The sequence below is a fragment of the Pogona vitticeps genome, chromosome 6, assembly GCF_051106095.1.
Source record: "Pogona vitticeps strain Pit_001003342236 chromosome 6, PviZW2.1, whole genome shotgun sequence".
NCBI lineage: Eukaryota > Metazoa > Chordata > Lepidosauria > Squamata > Agamidae > Pogona > Pogona vitticeps.
Window position 1 is genome coordinate 3,774,562 of NC_135788.1, and position 18,788 is coordinate 3,793,349.

General features: G+C 45.3%; 1 protein-coding gene across 1 annotated transcript in view; it reads left to right on the forward strand.

Moving 5' to 3' along the window:
• OBSCN (obscurin, cytoskeletal calmodulin and titin-interacting RhoGEF) overlaps positions 1–18,788 on the forward strand; it is a 184,528-nt gene that overhangs the window by 142,404 nt on the left and 23,336 nt on the right. Inside the window, exons 85-93 of the mRNA XM_078378257.1 lie at positions 2,759–4,173; positions 9,601–9,727; positions 11,020–11,150; positions 11,964–12,076; positions 12,811–12,979; positions 14,739–14,820; positions 14,952–15,152; positions 17,050–17,110; positions 17,281–17,358. Coding sequence (XP_078234383.1) covers positions 2,759–4,173; positions 9,601–9,727; positions 11,020–11,150; positions 11,964–12,076; positions 12,811–12,979; positions 14,739–14,820; positions 14,952–15,152; positions 17,050–17,110; positions 17,281–17,358 — 2,377 coding nt within the window. The remainder of the gene's footprint in view (positions 1–2,758; positions 4,174–9,600; positions 9,728–11,019; positions 11,151–11,963; positions 12,077–12,810; positions 12,980–14,738; positions 14,821–14,951; positions 15,153–17,049; positions 17,111–17,280; positions 17,359–18,788) is intronic.

Below are 18,788 nucleotides of genomic sequence, written 5' to 3' on the forward strand. Positions count from 1 at the left end.
AACACCAACCTTTTTTAGGGACAAGCAGGCTCCATCTTTGAACACCATTGCTTCACCACTGACATGCCTAGGCATACTAACCCGCTTTTAACTTGCATTTCCTCCCCTCCTTCCTCTTTTCTCTCCTTTCTATTAAATCTAGCAAGAAGAATGCCTTAATGGAAGGCCTGAATACAATTTGGAATGTTTTGTCTTTTTTTCTCTCAGAAAGTCCTGTTTTGCTGTTGAAATGACTCTTCTGCACAATTTCACCTGGTGGATAACTCTGCTTGATAAAAGCTGGCCACCCTGATTTCAGAAGGCTATAGAGATACTAATTCACATTTCGTGGTTATGGGCATCAAACAGAGATCCCATAAATAGCAGCCTCCTGGTCGCGAAAGTTGGCTGCGATGTATTTTAGAATAACTCACAATCACCGATAGGCACATAAAGATTTTGTCCCATTCAAAAAAAACCAAACTGGAACCCTGTTCTTGTTTCTGTAAGTAGTGCGCAGACCTGAAAAGGTGTGGAGGCTCACCTTGGTTATGCTGTCAGATGCATGACCAGGTGCAGCTCTAAGTTGTGGCAAATTACACACACTTTGCATGAAGCCCATCCGGTTTCTGGCCATTGTATTAAGAAACAAAACCCAGTCAGATTATGCAGACAGCTGCACTCCTTTCTCTTTGACTCTTAATACACTCCGTGGAGCAGTCCTTTTAACACGGAGCCTCCTCTCTATATACATATAACTTAATTGCAATAACAAAACCACTGTTTTGCTAGCGTTGAATATGGATGAACAGTGTAGATCTTCTGGTTTACAACCTGCAGGAAAAAGAGCAGGCACCAATCCTTTCATCTCCTGGAGTCACATAGTGCCAATTAACCAAAATTAGCACCAGAAATATTGGCTTGGCTGGAAATTAAAGAGGCGGAAGATAAGATGGTAGCCTCCTTGGAATATTTCAATCTATATATGTGGTCCCGCGATCCTGGAGCGTTTCCCTTTCAACGTTTTATCTCAGATTTCAAATGATGAAAACAACCATGAAAGCTAATTCTGAGTTCGGTATTCAGGGGTTTGCCTTCCCGTTTTTAAATGATATGGGAGTCTCCTGAAAATGTAATATGTACATTTCTCCACTGTGCAATAGTAGAAAATGAAAACAGGAATAACATGAACACAGGAATAAATGATAGATTTTCACAAAACAAAGGGAAGATAAGACAGCCTTTAACATGGTGAGGGGAAGAACACTGTTTGCTTTACGAATTAAATGCAAAAAGAAGTCCCAGAGAAAATGCCAATGTCATGACTTAGCCAGCTTCACAGTGACAGATAATCTCTCCCTCTTATCACAACAATACACCCACAACAAAAAAACATGCTGATCACCACAATCACCCATCTCCTGAAAAGGACAAAAGCTGATCCCATCGCTATAAATACTCAACTATCCAAACAAACTGCACCAGAGCACAGACCGAGTTCTGCCTCCTGTCCTCTGAAGATGCCATCCACAGAGTTGGGTGAAACATTAGGAAGAACAACCTTCAGAACATGGCCAAAGAGCCTGAAAAACCCACAACAACTGTACAGAAAAGTCTTTGTGCACATTTGCACCTCACTGATAGGGTGTTGGGAATAAGTGATGGCCCTGTGGAGAGGCAGCCTGATAACAGTTTCCCAATACAGTGGTGCCTTGCAAGACGATTGCCTCGCGGGGTGAAAAACCCGCAAGACTATGGTGCTTCGCAAGACAGTTTTTTCTATGGCTGTGTTTCACAAGACTTTTTTTTCTTTTTCTTTTCCCGAGACCTATGCCTCGCAAGATGAATAAATTTCATTTGACTTGCGAGGCTCCCAAATCGCAAGACGATTTTTTTGGAAGACAACGATTTTCGCGGAACGAATTAAAATCGTCTTGCAAGGCACCGCTGTATGTCTTGTTGCACAGAATGGTAGAGTGTTTGCATTTTGAGGAATAAAAACTAAAAATGCACAAAGACGGTTTGTTATATCCTCGTATTAAGGAAATCTTGATAAGCACTTCAGCCAGACATGTGCTTTTGAAAGCAGACCAAACAAGAAAGCACATTGCTATCAATCATTTTTTAAAAATCATGGGGATATAACAGTGGCTGTTCTAGTGAGGCCATAAATAGTTTTCAGGGTCACAATGCAAGGTTGTCCTCTACTTGTCTAATGTAATGGAGGAGCACACAACATAAGTTTTGAGGAATGATAGCATTGCTTGGCTCCTAAAAGGGTGGAAAGCCACTGTTAACGCCAGAGTCAACTGAAACAGGTCATCTGAGGTGAACCCATTCACTGTTGGATAGCTCAGTGGCTTAGGTCTCTAGCTGCGGAGCCAGAGGTTGGGAGTTTGAATCCCCCCACTGGGCCTCCTCGAGAAGGGCTGGACTAGGTGACCCATGGGGTCCCTTTCAGCTTTCCGGTTCAAAGGTTATTAAAAGTTACTTTTGCACATTCAGGAAACCTGAAGGTTTGGAGGGACATTGAATAGGATTCAGGTCAGGTAGCGAAGCTCATTCTGAATCAGAGATGGCATGTTGAGTGTGTCACTGCATGGCCCTTTCACGCTTCGGCACTCACGCACTGCTGAAATGCTCCCTACGCACCTCTTCCTTTGCCAACAGCATGCCATGTGGTGCGCCTACTGAGAGGGTGGCGGTGACGGGGGAGGAGGGGGAGGCAGGGACCGTTTCTCCTCGTACAAACGCAGCTTTCCAACATTTCCCTCATCAGAGAGGAAACAATCACGACCGTTGTGAAAACCCCAAGGACCAAGCGACGGATCTCGCCCGCCCGCCCACCGTCCGGCTACTCTCGTTCTCCGAGATCCGAGTTCTCCACCCCTGAGCCCCTCTATGTGGGCAAGGTGAGGCCGTCTCCTCACAGGCTTGACCCCGAGGTGATGCAAAGGGCCATCCCTACCCTTTTTGTGACCGAGCCGGAGGAAAGGCGCGGCGCGGCCGTCAGAGGTATTCCTCTTGAAATCTCCGAGGAGGAACAGAAATCCAAGTGGGTTGAGGTGGAGGAAATCATTGAATTCAACGTGCAGAAGTCTGCCCAAGTGACAAGGAAACGAGGGTCTTCTCCTGCCCGGTCAGAGAAAGATGAATCAGGGTCTGTTTACCCTCGGCCTGGTGCAAGACCTCGGCGATCCTCTGAAGACGACCCGAACGCAAATAACTCAAATAATAATAAGCTGGTGGAGCAAGCCTCGTCTTCGCTATCGCAAGAGGCTGAAACATCTGGAGCGGAGTCCAAAGGAACACCAATAAGAAACGCAGAGGAACATTCTTCTGGAATGCTGGAAGGAGAGAGCGGTCCTCAAGAACCTTCCGAAAAGACTGACCCACCGGCTGCTTCTTCCCCTACAGTTGCCATTGTGGATGAGCCATGCGAGGAAGCGGAGGTGGACACAGATGCCTATTTCAGTTCACCTGAAGATCCAGAGGTTGAAGGTCATGCTGTTGGATGTGACACCCCATGGCCTGATGAGGATGATTCTTCAGGTCCCATGCGAGAGGACGATCTTCCAGAGCAGAGCGTTCTCATAGAGGAACCCGAGGATCGAGAGTCGGATGACCTGAAAAACCGAGATCTCAAAATTCTTACCCGGAACGGGAAGGCATTGACTTTGGAGGATCTTGAGGATTATGTCCCCGAAAAAGGGGAGACCTACAGGTGTGACAACCCGAATTCTGCAGAAGACAAACCGTGTGAAATAGCTGTGCTTCAGACCGAAATCAACAAACCGATCATTGGGAAGCCGGTTTTGCTCAATGTGGGCAGACCTGGGGTTTCTAAACCGAAGCAACCCTTCTTTGGAGAATTTGAACAACACTATCCAGGAGGGGTCTTTATGTCTGCATCCAGAGTGGCTGAAATGCAGTCCAGAGGTCCATCCAACATTTCTTTCCACGTCCGTGAGTCCTGTGCAGCAGCCAAGGCAACATCGGCATCGCCCGGAGCCGCTGCAGGAATTTCGACAGGAGGCCCATTCAAACCAACGCCATCTTTCTGCACCGAAGTCCAGCTGTCGGCAGACAACGGGCAGTCCAGCTTCAAAACGGAAGTTTCCACAAGAACCCACAGCTACGGCACGGTCGGAGAAACTGTTACACTGTGCATCAGAAAGGAGGATTCCTCTGAAGGTTGAGCTGAAACAAGTCCAGTGTCTCTAATAACTATTCCCTCCACCGTCAGCAACATCTTTTCCAGGGGGGAGGGAGAAGAGGGGGAGAGAACTCTGATGGGAATCAAAGAAATACCTACAAGGAAACTATAGCAAGGAAAATATTGTGCTATTAAAATTATATGTGGAGATCTTCCAGTCTTAAAGGGAACACTTCAGTAGATATAACGTAAATGTTGACTTGCGTTTTTTTAAGAAGGCACCCCATTCCATTGTGAAGCACCGAAGAGCAGGTAGCGTAGGCCTAAAGAGAAGAGTCAATTTTTTTTGCTTAAACCTCTTATTTTTGAGCTGCCAAACTGCTTAGATTATGGAAAGAAGTTTGTGCTCTTACCATGTCTTCTAGCAGTTTAAGGGAAGGCTGAGCATTTTCATCTAAAAAATATTTCGAACGGCTGCTCGGTACTCCGGGTGGTTGAGTCGACACTGGGAATAGACACCGTTATGACCATAAACTGCTTCTAAACCATTTAAGTGTGTGTTAGAAATAATTGACTGTGCCTTTCTAAGTGGGGATGGCATATAGATATTTGGAACACTGTTCAGAACGCATAGCTATGACCGTTCATTCATTTATTTGCTGTAGGGTAAAAGGACTGGCCAGCTTTTATGCCAGTGTTGCTTTGACATTGCCTTCAGAGGAGACTGGATTGTAGGTTGGCAGTGTAACTGATAAACTAATAAGGGCAGCAGTATTATTTTTTTAATCCAGCTTAATCCCATTTCTAGAAGCAGTGCAGTAATTTAAAGTACAAACAGTAAATGAAGTTAAAATGATTATAGGTTGCAGCCTGATCTTTAATGTTTGTACTTCGAATATAATTTGTCTACATTGCTGATGTGGCATCATTTTTTTATATATATACTAAGGTGCTGGCAGGACTCTGCCGTTCCGCCATTATGCTTGTATATATTTTTTTCCTTCACTGCAGAGCATTGCTGTTAATAAATTAATAGAATCGTAGAATAATGGAGTTGGAAGGGGCCTCTAAGGCCATTGAGTCCAACCCCTTGCTCCGTGCAGGAATTCAAATCGAAGCAGATCTGACAGACGGTTGTCCAATTTTCTCTTGAGGGCCTCCAGCATTGGAGCGCTCACCATCTCTTCCCATTGGTTTCGTTGTCATACTGCTCTAACAGTTGAGAAGTTTTTTCCTGATCTTTAACTGAAATCTGGCTTCCTGTAGCTTGAGTCTATTATTATGTTTTCTACACTCTGAGATGATCAAGAACCGTTCCTGCCCCTCCTCTGTAAGGCTACACTGTTCTTATAAACAGTTCCTAAAGTAAAACTAGGCATCGCAAACTTCATTGCCTGTTTGATAAATATTTACTGAGCAGAAGAGGCGGCTACAATAGGGAGGGAAGCTTCGGCCCCAAAATATCAGGATGAGTTGCCCCCCCCAGCCCTCATTAGTCTACTATGAGCTGCTATGTCTGATAAGTGAGAGAGAAATTGCACTGAAATTAGCGTTTGTTAAAGGAAGGGGTAACTCATCAACACAGGCAGTGTTACACTAAAGTGAAACACATCTGACACGATAAAAGGATTTACTCGAAGTGAATTGCTATTCAATAAACAGAGTTTACTAGTCTTGAGAAAGGCTTCTAAATGAGCTATGCTCTTAGGAATGTGTTTAAATTATTTTTTTTTCACAGGCAACTACTCAGGTGGGTGAAGGCTTACCAAGCTAAAGTATTTGCAATGTCCTTATTGCTGCTACTACTATTAAGTTGTCTTTAGGTGCAAAGCCATGCAGAAAGTCTTGGCTTGATAGATCAATTCCTAGGTATTTCAAAACTCTTATTTTCAATTGAAGTGAATTCACATAATTCAAATAAATATGGATAAATAAAATGGGTTTCAACAGCCATTCCCATAAACAAGTCAACTAGGAAGGGTACTGCCATATTCCCGCCCAACGAAATTTGTTCAGTATCTATTAATCGAAGAAGCAGTAATTGAACACGGCCTTTTAATTGATGTAGGTTGCCGTCTACTACACATTTACCTGGGATTAAGTCCCATGGACACCAGCAGGGTTTACCTCAGAGTAGGCGCCCACAGGATTTGACTGTTTTAACTCTAGATGCCATCTTTCTTATTTAAACTACGTTTGAAACAAAGAAGGCTATTTCTCCCCGATTTTCTTTTGACAAACATTGATATAATACCTTTTGCTTTTTTTTTCTTGTAACACCTAATTGGTTTACATACTTTACAGGACTACTCATTAGTGGTTATTGCACTATTATAAAGAGGCAGGCATTTCTAAAGACAATTCGATATACCTCTCTGCTGAAGATTATTTAGGCCAGAATAAACAATGACCATTTCATGGAAATCTAGAGCATCATCCTTAAGCAGGGTTAACTTTCAGCACTGGCCTTTTATGATCTTACATGCAGAAACTGTGGGAAAGTGTCATGTCGGTAAAAACTATGCAGAAATGCTCATCTTTCAATTTTAAGAATTTGCTAACTAAATATTAGTTTGTTGCAAGTAGTAACTGCATTTCTTTTGATCAGTCAGTCGCCTCCCCCCCCATGCATCAGTTTACATTTTCTTTTAAGAAAATAATAATAAACAGAAAAGCAGATTTGTGGAATGATGCTTCCTTTGCTGTAATTTAAAAAGAGAGAGAGAAAAAGATTTTTTTTGAAACTATGGAGAGTCCTATTGGTTTATTTTCCTAGAGATTTAAAAAAATATGTTTGCTTGTATGTAACTTACAGTTTATAGAAATCTAAGGAGATGCGTCAGGATTTCTTTCCTACAAAAGACAACCTGAAATTGTATTTAACAACCTCAGTACAAAAGAACCAGTTTGACTGCATATTTCCAGTGGAAAGGAAGGTGTGTCAACACTGGAAGTGATGGTCTGAGGTGTTTCCTTAGACAACACTGAAGTCTGATCATGTTGTTAGAGGCTGAGTTTCATATCAATAAATGTCTAACATAGTTCTGGTGGTCCTCCTTTTTTTAAAATTGTCATGCTTTTCCATGGTTTCCTCACAAGTGGTTTGTGTGTGTGTGTGTGTGTGTGTGTGTTCTAGTCATTTCTGGGCTCTGTGTTCCATGAGACATGTTCTCCTAGCTTGGGACCTTCCCTCAAACTCTTTTGTAAGTGGCTTTACAGCTGGGTAGAAGGTGGTAAAAAGAGGCAGTCTGGTGTAGTGGATAGAGTTCCAATCCCTCAGCAGCCATAGAAACTCATTGGATAAAAAAAGGTGACATTGGTTAAAAAAATAAAACACCACCCCAGGAGAGTATAATTTTTAAACGAGTGGTCTCAAAACTAATAAAATTCCAGGGCAGACTGACATCCATCACCCTCCAACCCTGGTAATCATCATCTCCCATATGCCCATCATATGTGCTGAATCAGCTCACTTTATTTTTATCTAAAATATTTCTAATCTACTTTTCAACATCGCTTTCAAGATTGCTTGTCATATCATTCGAACAAGCTACATCTGCAGCCAGGGCATCAGGGGGGAATGAAGGCAACTGAGGTCGAACCGGTCAGGATCAGGCACAAATGTTGGAAGAGAGGACAGACAGAGAAGGGGGACATGAGCGGGAAGCCAAGCTGTCCAAGGAAGATCGGCAAAGAGCTGGTCTCCCAGCAAAGATCAAGCAGAGACTCTGGGGTTTTATGCTGCTCTGGGTAAAACACGACTCTTCCTGCTCATGAGTTGGGTACAAGTGGCACCGGCTGCCTCTTCCTCTCAAGTAGACCCACCTGCATAGTCTTCTGATCTGCAGTTTCCTGGCAGCCAGGCCAACACCCATCCACTTCCACCTTCTAAGTTCCTGGGAGCGTGTTTGGGTTAGGTGAGGGATATCTGGGAGAATCCTGTCAATCCTTCCTTGAGTAAGATTCCCCTCGGCATCGGGGTCAGAGCAGTTCTTGGAACCCCCCCCCCCTTTTGGTCATTGAAGCCCCCCTTGTACTCCCTCCAACAGGTTTTCACAAAATCAGTTTCCTGAAAAAGGAGGACATGCGTATAATAGCATAATCAGCCCCAAGAGAAGGAAACATTTCCTAACTGAATGCATGTTTTTATTCAACACTGAAAAGGCACCAAACATTTTCTGAGTACTTTATGGATCACGCATGATTAAAAAATATCAACACTCACAGGTTCACAATCTTGCATACATAGCACAAAAGCCAAAAACCAACAGAGAGATCAGAGGAAAGTCAACCCTGAAGAAGCAGCTACATCTTTTTCGATTAGTTGAAGGGTTGGTCGCCTCCTTCATGAAAAAAAATTATTCTTGGAAGGAAAGACACGGAGACCACCAGAGGTCCTTGATCTCCTGGCTGATGGATGGGCAACGTAAGGGGTTTCCCTTCCTCCTGCATCAGCAATGGGAGCTAACAGTTAGTTCTGTTAGAGAGAGAGAGAAAGTTGGTAGATGGATCCTGGTTGGTTTCTGTCCTCCCACGATGCCGGAATTTAGGGAATTTAGACAAGTTTGTTACTGACCAGCACACCTCTTGAGTGTCAGGCGTCTGAGCAGATCACTTCTGAGATGAACAATGGGAAGTGGTGTGATGTGATACTTACCATATTTTTCAGTGTATAAGACTATACTTTTGTCTAAAATCTTTAGACTAAAAATTCAGGGTCCCTCTTGACTGAAAAACAAGCCAAGAGCCATGGACACCTTCTTTAACTGCCCCTGAAGGTTGGAATCTCTTCTGCTATGATTCCAACAAAGCGTGACGCAGTTGGATGTGAAAAACGGGATATCCCGTTGTGTTCCTAAAAATCCTTTAGGAACACCCATTGGAATGTCTGATTCCTTGTCTTCTAGAATCACAGCTGAATAATTCTATGGTTGAAAGATGTCTCAAAGTTCCCTAGTCCAATCTCCTGTTGGTGTAGGATTTTTGATCCTGCACCCCTGTTTTGGCCAAGGAACCCTCTCCCCCCTGATCTACTCATGCACCGGAGCGGAGCCACCTAAGCTAAAAGAGGTCCCACATCATGATTGACCACTCTCAGCCCTTTTTATTCATATGCTTGTATTGCCTCAATGTGGTGTTGTCTTGCCCAGGTACAATGTTAGGCTTCAGATTTGATCTGATATAACTATTGCAAAGCAGGACACTGATGCAATCGAAAGCTCTGCAAAAGATAATAGATTTCAATCTGCTTTTCATGCATATTGCCCTAGGGTTTGGAAGGAGCACACATTTGTTTGAATACGATAGATGATATTTTGAGAGCATGTCTGGCTCACCCATCGACCGCTTGAGACAGCTCGCAAAAGCGGGAAATACTAGAAGATTGTTCCAAGTTTCGTTTTCTCATTTTTTTTCACTGACTTAGCCCTGTGCGCATGACTTAATCCTTCTGTTTTTGCTGCTAGCCAAGGAGCAGGAACCCACCCTTAAGATTCCAGACAAGAATGAAACATTTCCCACACCCAGCATTGCTGGAGAAGTCACCACACTCCAGGACGATGGGATTCATGAACGCACCATTCCCATTCCAAGGTAATGTCCTTGTACGATTCAAATACAGCACCACTGAAAGTCGTTTGGTTCCTATTTCATGGCTGGATTGCTCTTCCTGTTTAGGAGAATCAAGTGGTATCGACTTCCTAGGACTGCATTACTTCAGCATTCGCATAATGGATTGCTTCCCTGCCTCCCCAGGCAGCCGACTACTCCAGCAGGGAGGTGGGATGACAAGTCTTCCCACTCAGCTGTTCAGCGAATAGCTGCATGGGGAGGTGGGGCAGTGGCAGCCAGGTCACTCCGTGATCGGCACAATGGGAATGATGCTGCCACACAGAGACCAATAATTGGACCTGCCAGTTCGAGAGGGAGGGTCCTGTTTTCCCAGGCACCCATAGTGCTGATATTCGTATTCGTATCCCCAGAGATATGAATACTAATATCCCATGTCTAATCAAAATATTTTCCCCATGAAAAGCCAACTTCTCTGGGAAGAATGTTCTGCCTGATTGTATTTCTGGTGTGCTAGTTTGTGTTCATACGGGGTTGGGAGAGCTACAGGAAACTTTTATTCATTCCATCTCTGACCTCACTTCTGGTGTGATGCAGTTTTAAGTACGTAATCCCATGTTATTCTTCTGAATGCTTAGATTCAATACTGCAGTTTATATCATTCACAGACTTATAAGACAAAGCAGAAAAGAGGCGACTTTTGACTTAACTGAAGCTAGTGACTTTATTTTCTGTACTTCTAGTGGATACATTTGCTCACTTGCTGGTTTCGCTAGGGTTTCTCTTGGTTTCTTTCAGTAAAATCTTTCCATAGCAGCCAAATAGAACTGATCGTGGTATTCACAATCCAATCAGAACACCCTGTCCGATGCAGGGTTCTGATGCTACTCTATTTATCCTGCATCGTGTCCAATTCAGGAGAAAGAAGAAACAGCAGCCAGGAGACCAGCAATAAAAATGGACGACTGTTCGTAATGTCCAAGCCTTTTTTTGGGTGGAGAGATATTTGAACCCTGCCCTAACCCCTGGTCCCAACTCAAAAACCTTGCCATGCATGTAGCACAATTACGTTTGTAGATGAAATATTTCAAAGGCAGAATTTCCAACCCCATACTTCCTACTTCAAATGGGCCACTGCCTCGTCTGTCGTTTTGGTGGGACCGTTTTAAGCAGATGAGAAGGCGATACATGGGGTCCTTCCGTTCAGAGTTGCCAACAAGATTGCTTCACAGCGTTGTGGGCTCCTTTGGGTTTGATGATCGCGTCTCGTAAATTTTGGGTGCATTGTGATTTTATTTCTTGATTTGATGCTTAAGAAGCCCTGAGACCATGGATGGTGCAGAGTTGCTCAAGGGGGAAGATGCGATGCTTGATGTGCACAGACCGCCTTGTATCGAGGCCACGGAGAAGACATCTGTCTACCCAATGGTGGAGAAAAGTGCGACAAGTAAGCCAGCTTTGCTGCACAGCCTTAGCCAAGCTTGGAGGAAAGAGTTTTGCCCCCATCCCAAATTAGAAAGGTTCCTAATATTAGACGGAATACACACAGCCCCAAAGATATAACATTTGACCCATTATTAGGACAGGTTTCCTTCTAACACAATTCACAGACTTTTCCCCTTGGGTACAAAGGGTCATTTCCTATAAGCATCAATGGCGTCTTTTCACATCGCTGGTGTCCATGGAACAACCAGTAATATATATATATTGTATATATATATTTATTAGTGGCAATTTGGGTTATTCGTATTCCTTGTTCCCATGGAATTTTCCAGGGTGTTTGTTTACTGAAGGGCATCCCAAAAATGCCTGAAATAGCATGCCAGCCCAAGGACTGTGTATAAGAAGACATGGTGGTGGAGGAGGTGGGGTACCCCAAGGCAAAAATAACCGCTCAAGAGGGCCTGAGTTCAAAATGGATCAGAAATACTACTGTAAACCTAGAGAGTCCGGAACGTTTTTACCACCACAACCGGAAGTTCAGCTGAAACCTCCTAAAAAGAAAAGTGGAAAAAAGATGGAGCAGGAGAACCGGTAGGGGTATGCATTCAGGCGTGCAAAGGAGATTTAGTCATTCCTTAGCCTGAGGCACACACATCATCTGAAATGGAAAGCTTCACCAGAGACGTGGCCAGCCTCTGAGCACAACTGAGTTTTATATCTTATGCTTTTTCTTTTTGATAACATGTTTTTTCTCAAAGAACCGAGTGCTTTCCAGATCTACCTAATATATATATATATATATTTGGTGACACCTTAGGCCCACCGTACATGCAGGTGACCATTGAGGATGTGCAGGCTCGGTGCGGGGAGATGGCAAAGTTCCACGCCGTTATCGAAGGACGACCTCAGCCCACCGTTGAATGGTTTAAGGTGGGTCTCGCACATGCCACAAATAAAGTGCAGCCGAAGTAAAGGGAGAGCCACTAGAGATACAGAATAGTGAAACGCACCATTCGGGCAGCGCATGGTTTAGAGACATATCTATCATGTAACACTGCTCTAAGGCTAGCAATTTGTGCATGGATTTCATTTGCCCACCTTGAAATTTCTTTCACGTTGGATAGTTTGTGTGAGTATCTTGAGCTCCCCCTATGCATTGGCCACGATTCTTCATTCTGTCATTCCATTGCCTATCAGTGGTGGTAAATCTGGAACAGCAAGTGCTCAGCATGACAATCCTCATAGCTGTCATCCCACTAAAGGAGAGTCCAAACATGCAGGCCGCTGAATCAGTGCTTATAAACAATTATGGAGCAGGCCATTTGTAAAATGAACGAATCTTCGCCACCGAATCAGGTATTTTGCATTATGAACGAGATGACCCACAAGGATCAGTTTTTCTGTTTCTTTCTGAGCTCCTCTAAGATTCGCAACCAAGCCCAGAAGGAACAGGGGTGGCGGTGAAGAAGGGGGTTGGCGTGGCAGATGATGTCCTACTCTCTAAGTCCCTAGCTTCGGCCCTCTGAGCCGTGGCTCCACTAGAACATTGTAGATGACAGAGCAATACAACAGCTGTTGATCTGCCAGACCGACAGAACGTTGGCATAAGAACAAACTCACTTGATGACACTCCCCCATTCCCACCCCCAAACTGATCTTTTCAGGGCATCTCCTTGTTGACGGACAGCAACCGAGTCTACCAGTTCAACGAAGGTACCAGATACTCCTTGATTCTTTACAATACGAGACCTGAAGATGGCGGTGTCTACACTTGCATTGCCAAAAATGCAGCCGGCGAGGTGTTGTGCAAAGCTGAACTTGTGGTGCAAGAAGGTGAGTGCAAAGTTGTGACTCTGCCCTTCCACACTTTTTTGCATTTATTGATGTGTGTGTGTCTCTCTGTGTGTCTCTCTGTGTGTGTGTGTGTGTGTGTGTGTGTGTTTTTACTGCAAATATGTTGAGTGGGGCATTGGATTCAATGGCCTTAGAGGTCCCTTCCAACTCATTGATTCTATCATTCTATGATTCTGTGTTTCTTATTACTTCTTCTTTGTAGGCGTTGGTAGCCGACCATCTCTAAGGCTCTCTCATCAAGAGCTAGCATAATCCTGTGGGTCAGGAATGTTCTGTGACCCTGCGCCCCCCCAACTCCTTTGCTTCCAACTGCCCTCCCCAAAAGGTGTTTCTCCCCACCCAAAGGGGAGTTGCTGCAACCGTGTCCATAGGATGGTAGCCCTCCCTTGATGCCCTCTTGTGGACCCTCTGAAATGTGGAGATAATAACCTCTGGCTTTTCGTGGCTTATTGTCAAATTTACGAAGCTGGCGAAAGTCTCTCTGTGAATCATTGCATGAAACACTAAGATCCAGGATGTGCAATGAATATTTTACAAAAGCCATAAGCCAACAGCTAAAGATTTGATGGGTTAGCAACATGCACAATCCAGAACCCAGCCTCCAGAAAAACCATCCAATTTAACCCTTTGGGGCCACGCGAGAGTTCCTTTAAAGCGCTTCTTCCCTCTTTCCCGCCCTTCACTGCCTGGCAGCTAAATTCCCCAGCCCAAGCATACTTCGGCCCTTGTCTGGACATTCCCCACATCTCCGCCTTCCGACTGGTACTTCTCCAGTCCGTAGTCCACCGTGAAAGGTGTGCTTACCCCTATGAAAAATTCCAACTCTATGATGTGTATCTCCTTGAGTTAGAATGTTTGTGAACATTCCGTGTCCACCAGTAGTTTGGATGCAGGCAGGAAACAGGAAGTTGTCACGTATTCACAGTCACAAAAGAGGGAGCTTATACCTTGCACGTATAAATTCTCAGGATCAGTCTGTGGCTTCTCAAAGGAGCGCATGTATCAAGGCTCAGAATTACATGCAATTTCCCTGAAACTTATAAAACAGCTGCCGGTTATGTAGACTGCACTGAGATGTGTGAACTAAAGATCTAGCTGGGTATAAGTGAATGCTTTATATTAGTACACTCAGCAAGCACAATTGCAGTGAATGTACTGTCTGAGGCAAGGACTGTGTTTTCCTAGATTTTTTTTTAATGCAGTGCTTTGAATACCCAGAACACACAATATGGACCCTAATAGAAATACTACTTTGGTTGGACCTTTCTTGGGGACGTGGTGGCGCTGTGGGCTAAACCACAGAAGCCTGTGCTGCAGGGTCAGAAGACCAAGCAGTCGTAAGATCGAATCCACGCGACGGAGTGAGCGCCCGTCGCTTGTCCCAGCTCCCGCCAACCTAGCGGTTCGAAAGCATGCAAATGCAAGTAGATCAATAGGGACCACCTCGGTGGGAAGGTAACAGCGTTCCGTGTCTAAGTTGCACTGGCCATGTGACCACGGAAGATTGTCTTCGGACAAACGCTGGCTCTATGGCTTGGAAACGGGGATGAGCATCGCCCCCTAGAGTCGAACACGACTGGACCAAAAAATTGTCAAGGGGAACCTTTACCTTTACCTTTTGGACCTTTCTATTGCAGACATGCAACAGTAGCAATGCATAGATGTATTTTCATGCAATAATTATAAACAGGTAAAAAGCTTCAGAATTGACTTGATGTTCTTGTTTGAATTCTTTTAGATAAGAAGAGCCAGGAGGCAAAGAAACAGAGCACGAGGAGAAAGCTCCATTCCTTCTACGAGGTGAAGCAGGAAATCGGCAGGTAAGAGTCTTCTGTCTGGCTCTGTGCCTGTAACGGAAGCCTGGGAAAGAAGGATGATGGCACTCACATTCCCGCTGGTGTTGAAGATTTCAATGGAAACGTTCTCCAACTCTCGATTCCACTCTGCCCAGGGGTTCCTTCGGCTTTGTCAAGAGAGTCGTCCACAAAGGCAGCCGAGTCTCCTGCGCCGCCAAATTTCTTCCCCTGCGAAGCAAAACGAGGGATCCGGCTTACCGGGAGAGGGACATTCTGGCTAAGCTGTCGCACGACAGGATCACTCGGCTGCTGGATCAGTTTGAGACGCGGAAGACGCTCATCCTGATTTTGGAGTTGTATCCTTTTCGTGGCAGTCTCTCTTCTCGGAACCCGGGATGCCCTGTCGGTTACGGGGTTTGTGTTTTGGGGTGCCGGGGGGGTGCTGGCCGGCAGAGGATGAAAAGAGGGAGGAAGCGATGTCCCAAATGTCAAGCTGAAAAACCACCACAATGGCATAGAATACATAAGCAGGGGCCATTGGGAGCCCTTCTCCAGCGCTCTGGTTCCTCTAAATGACATTCAAGTGTGCTTTTGCAAGGAACGAGGTAAATGTGGCTCGCGGCCCTCCTGCTGAAGCAGCCGGGTGTAAGATACCACCATGATTTCCGCTGCTGTTTTACGCCTAGGAGCAAGAAAGAATGGCTACACCGTCTGCAACAGAAGTCTTGAAAGACACGGGGCCATTTTGCTTTTCAACAGGCTTCTTCTTCGTTGGCACAAATCAGGGTTGACCACATCAGTGGGTCCAATTTTCCTGCCCTTGGTGAAAAAAAAACCCCGGGGGGCAGAGACTCTTCCTCCCATCATCCTTCCTTGGGAGTCATATCCAGGCCTTGAGCTCTCCTATGCTCACCTCTCCTCCAGGTCTAAAGCATGATTTGTGTGTGTGACGGTGGTTCAAGACTTGGAATGCTGTGACATTGTTAAGGATCTGTGTGAACGCTGGTTAAGGGGGGAAATGGGTAAGAAAAATGGGTAAGAACAGTAAGGATTAGTCATAATCCTTTCCGGAGGGTTGGCATCAATCCATCAGCGAGTGGTGGCATTGCATGCCTTCTGCGCGGCGTGGTCCTAGGCAAGAATCAACCTCTCCAACCCATGCAGACATTCTGGACAGTCACACGGGGTGGCCAAAGTTATCAGTATGCAGTTCAAGCAGGACTCCCTAGAATTCTGGGGTGCTCTCAGAAAGGGGCTTCGAGGTTCAAGTGCTACTGTCCCAAAGGGGCACGTCGTTCTTCTCGGCACCTCCAGGTCCCTCCAGGGTGTCACAATGTCATGGGCTGGCTGTGCTCTCAGCCTCTAGTCACCTTCTAGAAAGCAGGATGAATTGACTAAGGGGTAGAGATGGGCACAGACTGCCAGTTTGGCAGTTCATGCTGGTTTGTTTCTCTGCCAAACAGTGTTCAGTGGTTCCACAGTCCTGCCTCCTCCAGCAGGAGCCCACTCAGGGGCAGCACTCAGAGGAGGCAGGGCAGGGAACCTGGGGCACTTTTGGTTTTCTTTTTAACACCACCATCGCGTGTTGCTGTATTTTTGTAGGATCTGCAAAATCCTACAATAGGATAGGATCTGCTCACGTGGACCCTGGGACTATATTGTTCAGTGTCAATCCATGCACACTCTGTGCATGCATGCATGCATGCATGTGTGTTTGTGTGTGTGTGTGTGTGTTTCTGCTGCTCAATCCCTATCCCTCCATGCCCCATAGCTAGGAAGGAAGGGAAGAGAGAACGAAGTGGACAAGGGGAGGGCAAAGAAGAACAGGGATAAAAGAGGGCAAAATATGTTGGGAATCAGGCATTAGGGAATAATTCTGGATGTGTGTGGGCAAGTGGAATCAGGACGTCCAGCAACATATTCCGTTTCTGAGGTTTGATGCCAGTCCTTGGCATCAGACCTTCAACCAAAGTTACCAGAATCAGCCAAGGCAACCAGAGAACATCTGGAAACACCACCACGGTGAGGAGGACCCCTTCACGCCGCGGTTCCCGAACTTGGGGTCCCCAGATGTTCTTCATCCACAACTCCCAGAAATCCTGGCCATCACAGTTCGCGGTGAAGGCTTCTGGGAGTTGTAGTCCAAGGACATCTAGGGACCCAAGTTTGGGAACCCTTGCCCTAGACAATTCTTCTGAGTTGGGAATCCCTGGAGAACGGTTCAAACAACATCTGTTTTCCTCAACGGATCAGATGCTCCAACGAAGAGCTGCTGGAGCGGTTGTTCAAGAAAAATGTGGTGACTGAAGCACAGGTAATATTTCTGTCTCAGGTGTCTTTAGGAAAAGCTGGAGGCATTTGAGTCGAAGGTTTCAGACTCCGTTCCAGTATAATTATGAAATCAGAAATAATCTCTGAGGTGTGGCATTTCAGTAACAGATCACCACCGATAACAGTGTTGCTGTTGTTTTTATCCACATTCAGGTCAAGATATCTATACAACAGCTCTTAGAAGGGATTGCCTACCTCCATGACAATCAAGTCCTTCACCTGGACATCAAGGTAACATCTCCTTGGCCACAGATCCATGACTGTCGCTTCTGAGGTTTTCCAGAGATATAAATCCTGTTGGCCTGAGTGGAATTTCCTGCCTTGAGTGCCGAATAATCTCCCATGAAAGATAAAACGTATCTCCCAGCAGAAGTGAAGATACAGATGTTATTATTAATATTTTTCCTTGGTTTCTCTTTTCTCTCTTTTAATGGTATTTTTTTAAAATTGCCATAGTGTTATTATGTATAGCCACGTGGAGTCTTCTAAATTTGTAAGTTTTAATTTGTGTAGGTAGGTAGGTACCGTAGGTAGATAGGTAGGTAGGTAGGAAGGAAGGAAGGAAGGAAGGAAGGAAGGAGCCTTCAAAATGTGTACATTTTAACTTGTATAGGTAGGTAGGTAGGTAGGTAGGTAGGTAGGTAGGTAGGTAGGTAGGTAGGGAGGGAGGGAGGGAGGGAGGGAGGGAGGGAGGACGGACGGACGGACGGACGGACGGACGGACGGACGGACGGACGGACGGACGGACGGACGGACGGACGGACGGACGGACAGACAGACAGACAGACAGACAGACAGACAGACAGACAGACAGACAGACAGACAGACAGACAGACAGACAGACAGACAGATAGATAGATAGATAGATAGATAGATAGATAGATAGATAGATAGATAGATAGATAGATAGATAGATAGATAGATAGCATGTTTCTCCAAAAATAAGACAGGGTTTTATATTATTTTTTTGCTCCAAAAGTGCATTGGGGCTTATTTTCAGGGGATGTTTTATTTTATTTTCATGCACAACCATCTACATTTATTTAAATACAGTCCTGTCACCATCTTCTGGTGGCTGCACAAGGGTGGAGGGCGGGGTTTCTCTTAACTGGGGCTTATTTTTGAGGTAGGGCTTATATGACGAGCATCCTGAAAAATCCTACTAGGGCTTATTTTCAGGTTAGTTCTTATTTTTGGGGAAACAGGGTAGACAGACAGACAGACAGACAGACAGACAGACAGACAGACAGACAGACAGACAGACAGACAGACAGACAGACAGACAGACAGACAGACCGCCTCTAGATGATGCCCTTGGGTCCCTCAGCCATATTCCTGGAAAGTATATGAGAGGAGGAAGACATGAGGAGATGCAAGGGAAAGGCAAGGTTCCAGTACAGAACTATGATCCCACTCTTATTTCTCAACATGAGTGTGAAAGATTCATATGATATTGCAAAGAACCGGTGCGTGAGTGTTCAATCCTGCCCCTCCGAGGCGCGAGAGTTTCCCACCACCTCACTTTCTGACACAGATCCAAAGTCTCATGGCCACAGGTTCTGGCATAGCATCATGGCTTGAGGTGGGTGTGTGGATCATAGCAGCCTGTGGATCCCTCCCCTCCAATATTTCAGGAGGTCTGGAGCCTGGCAGTGCCACTG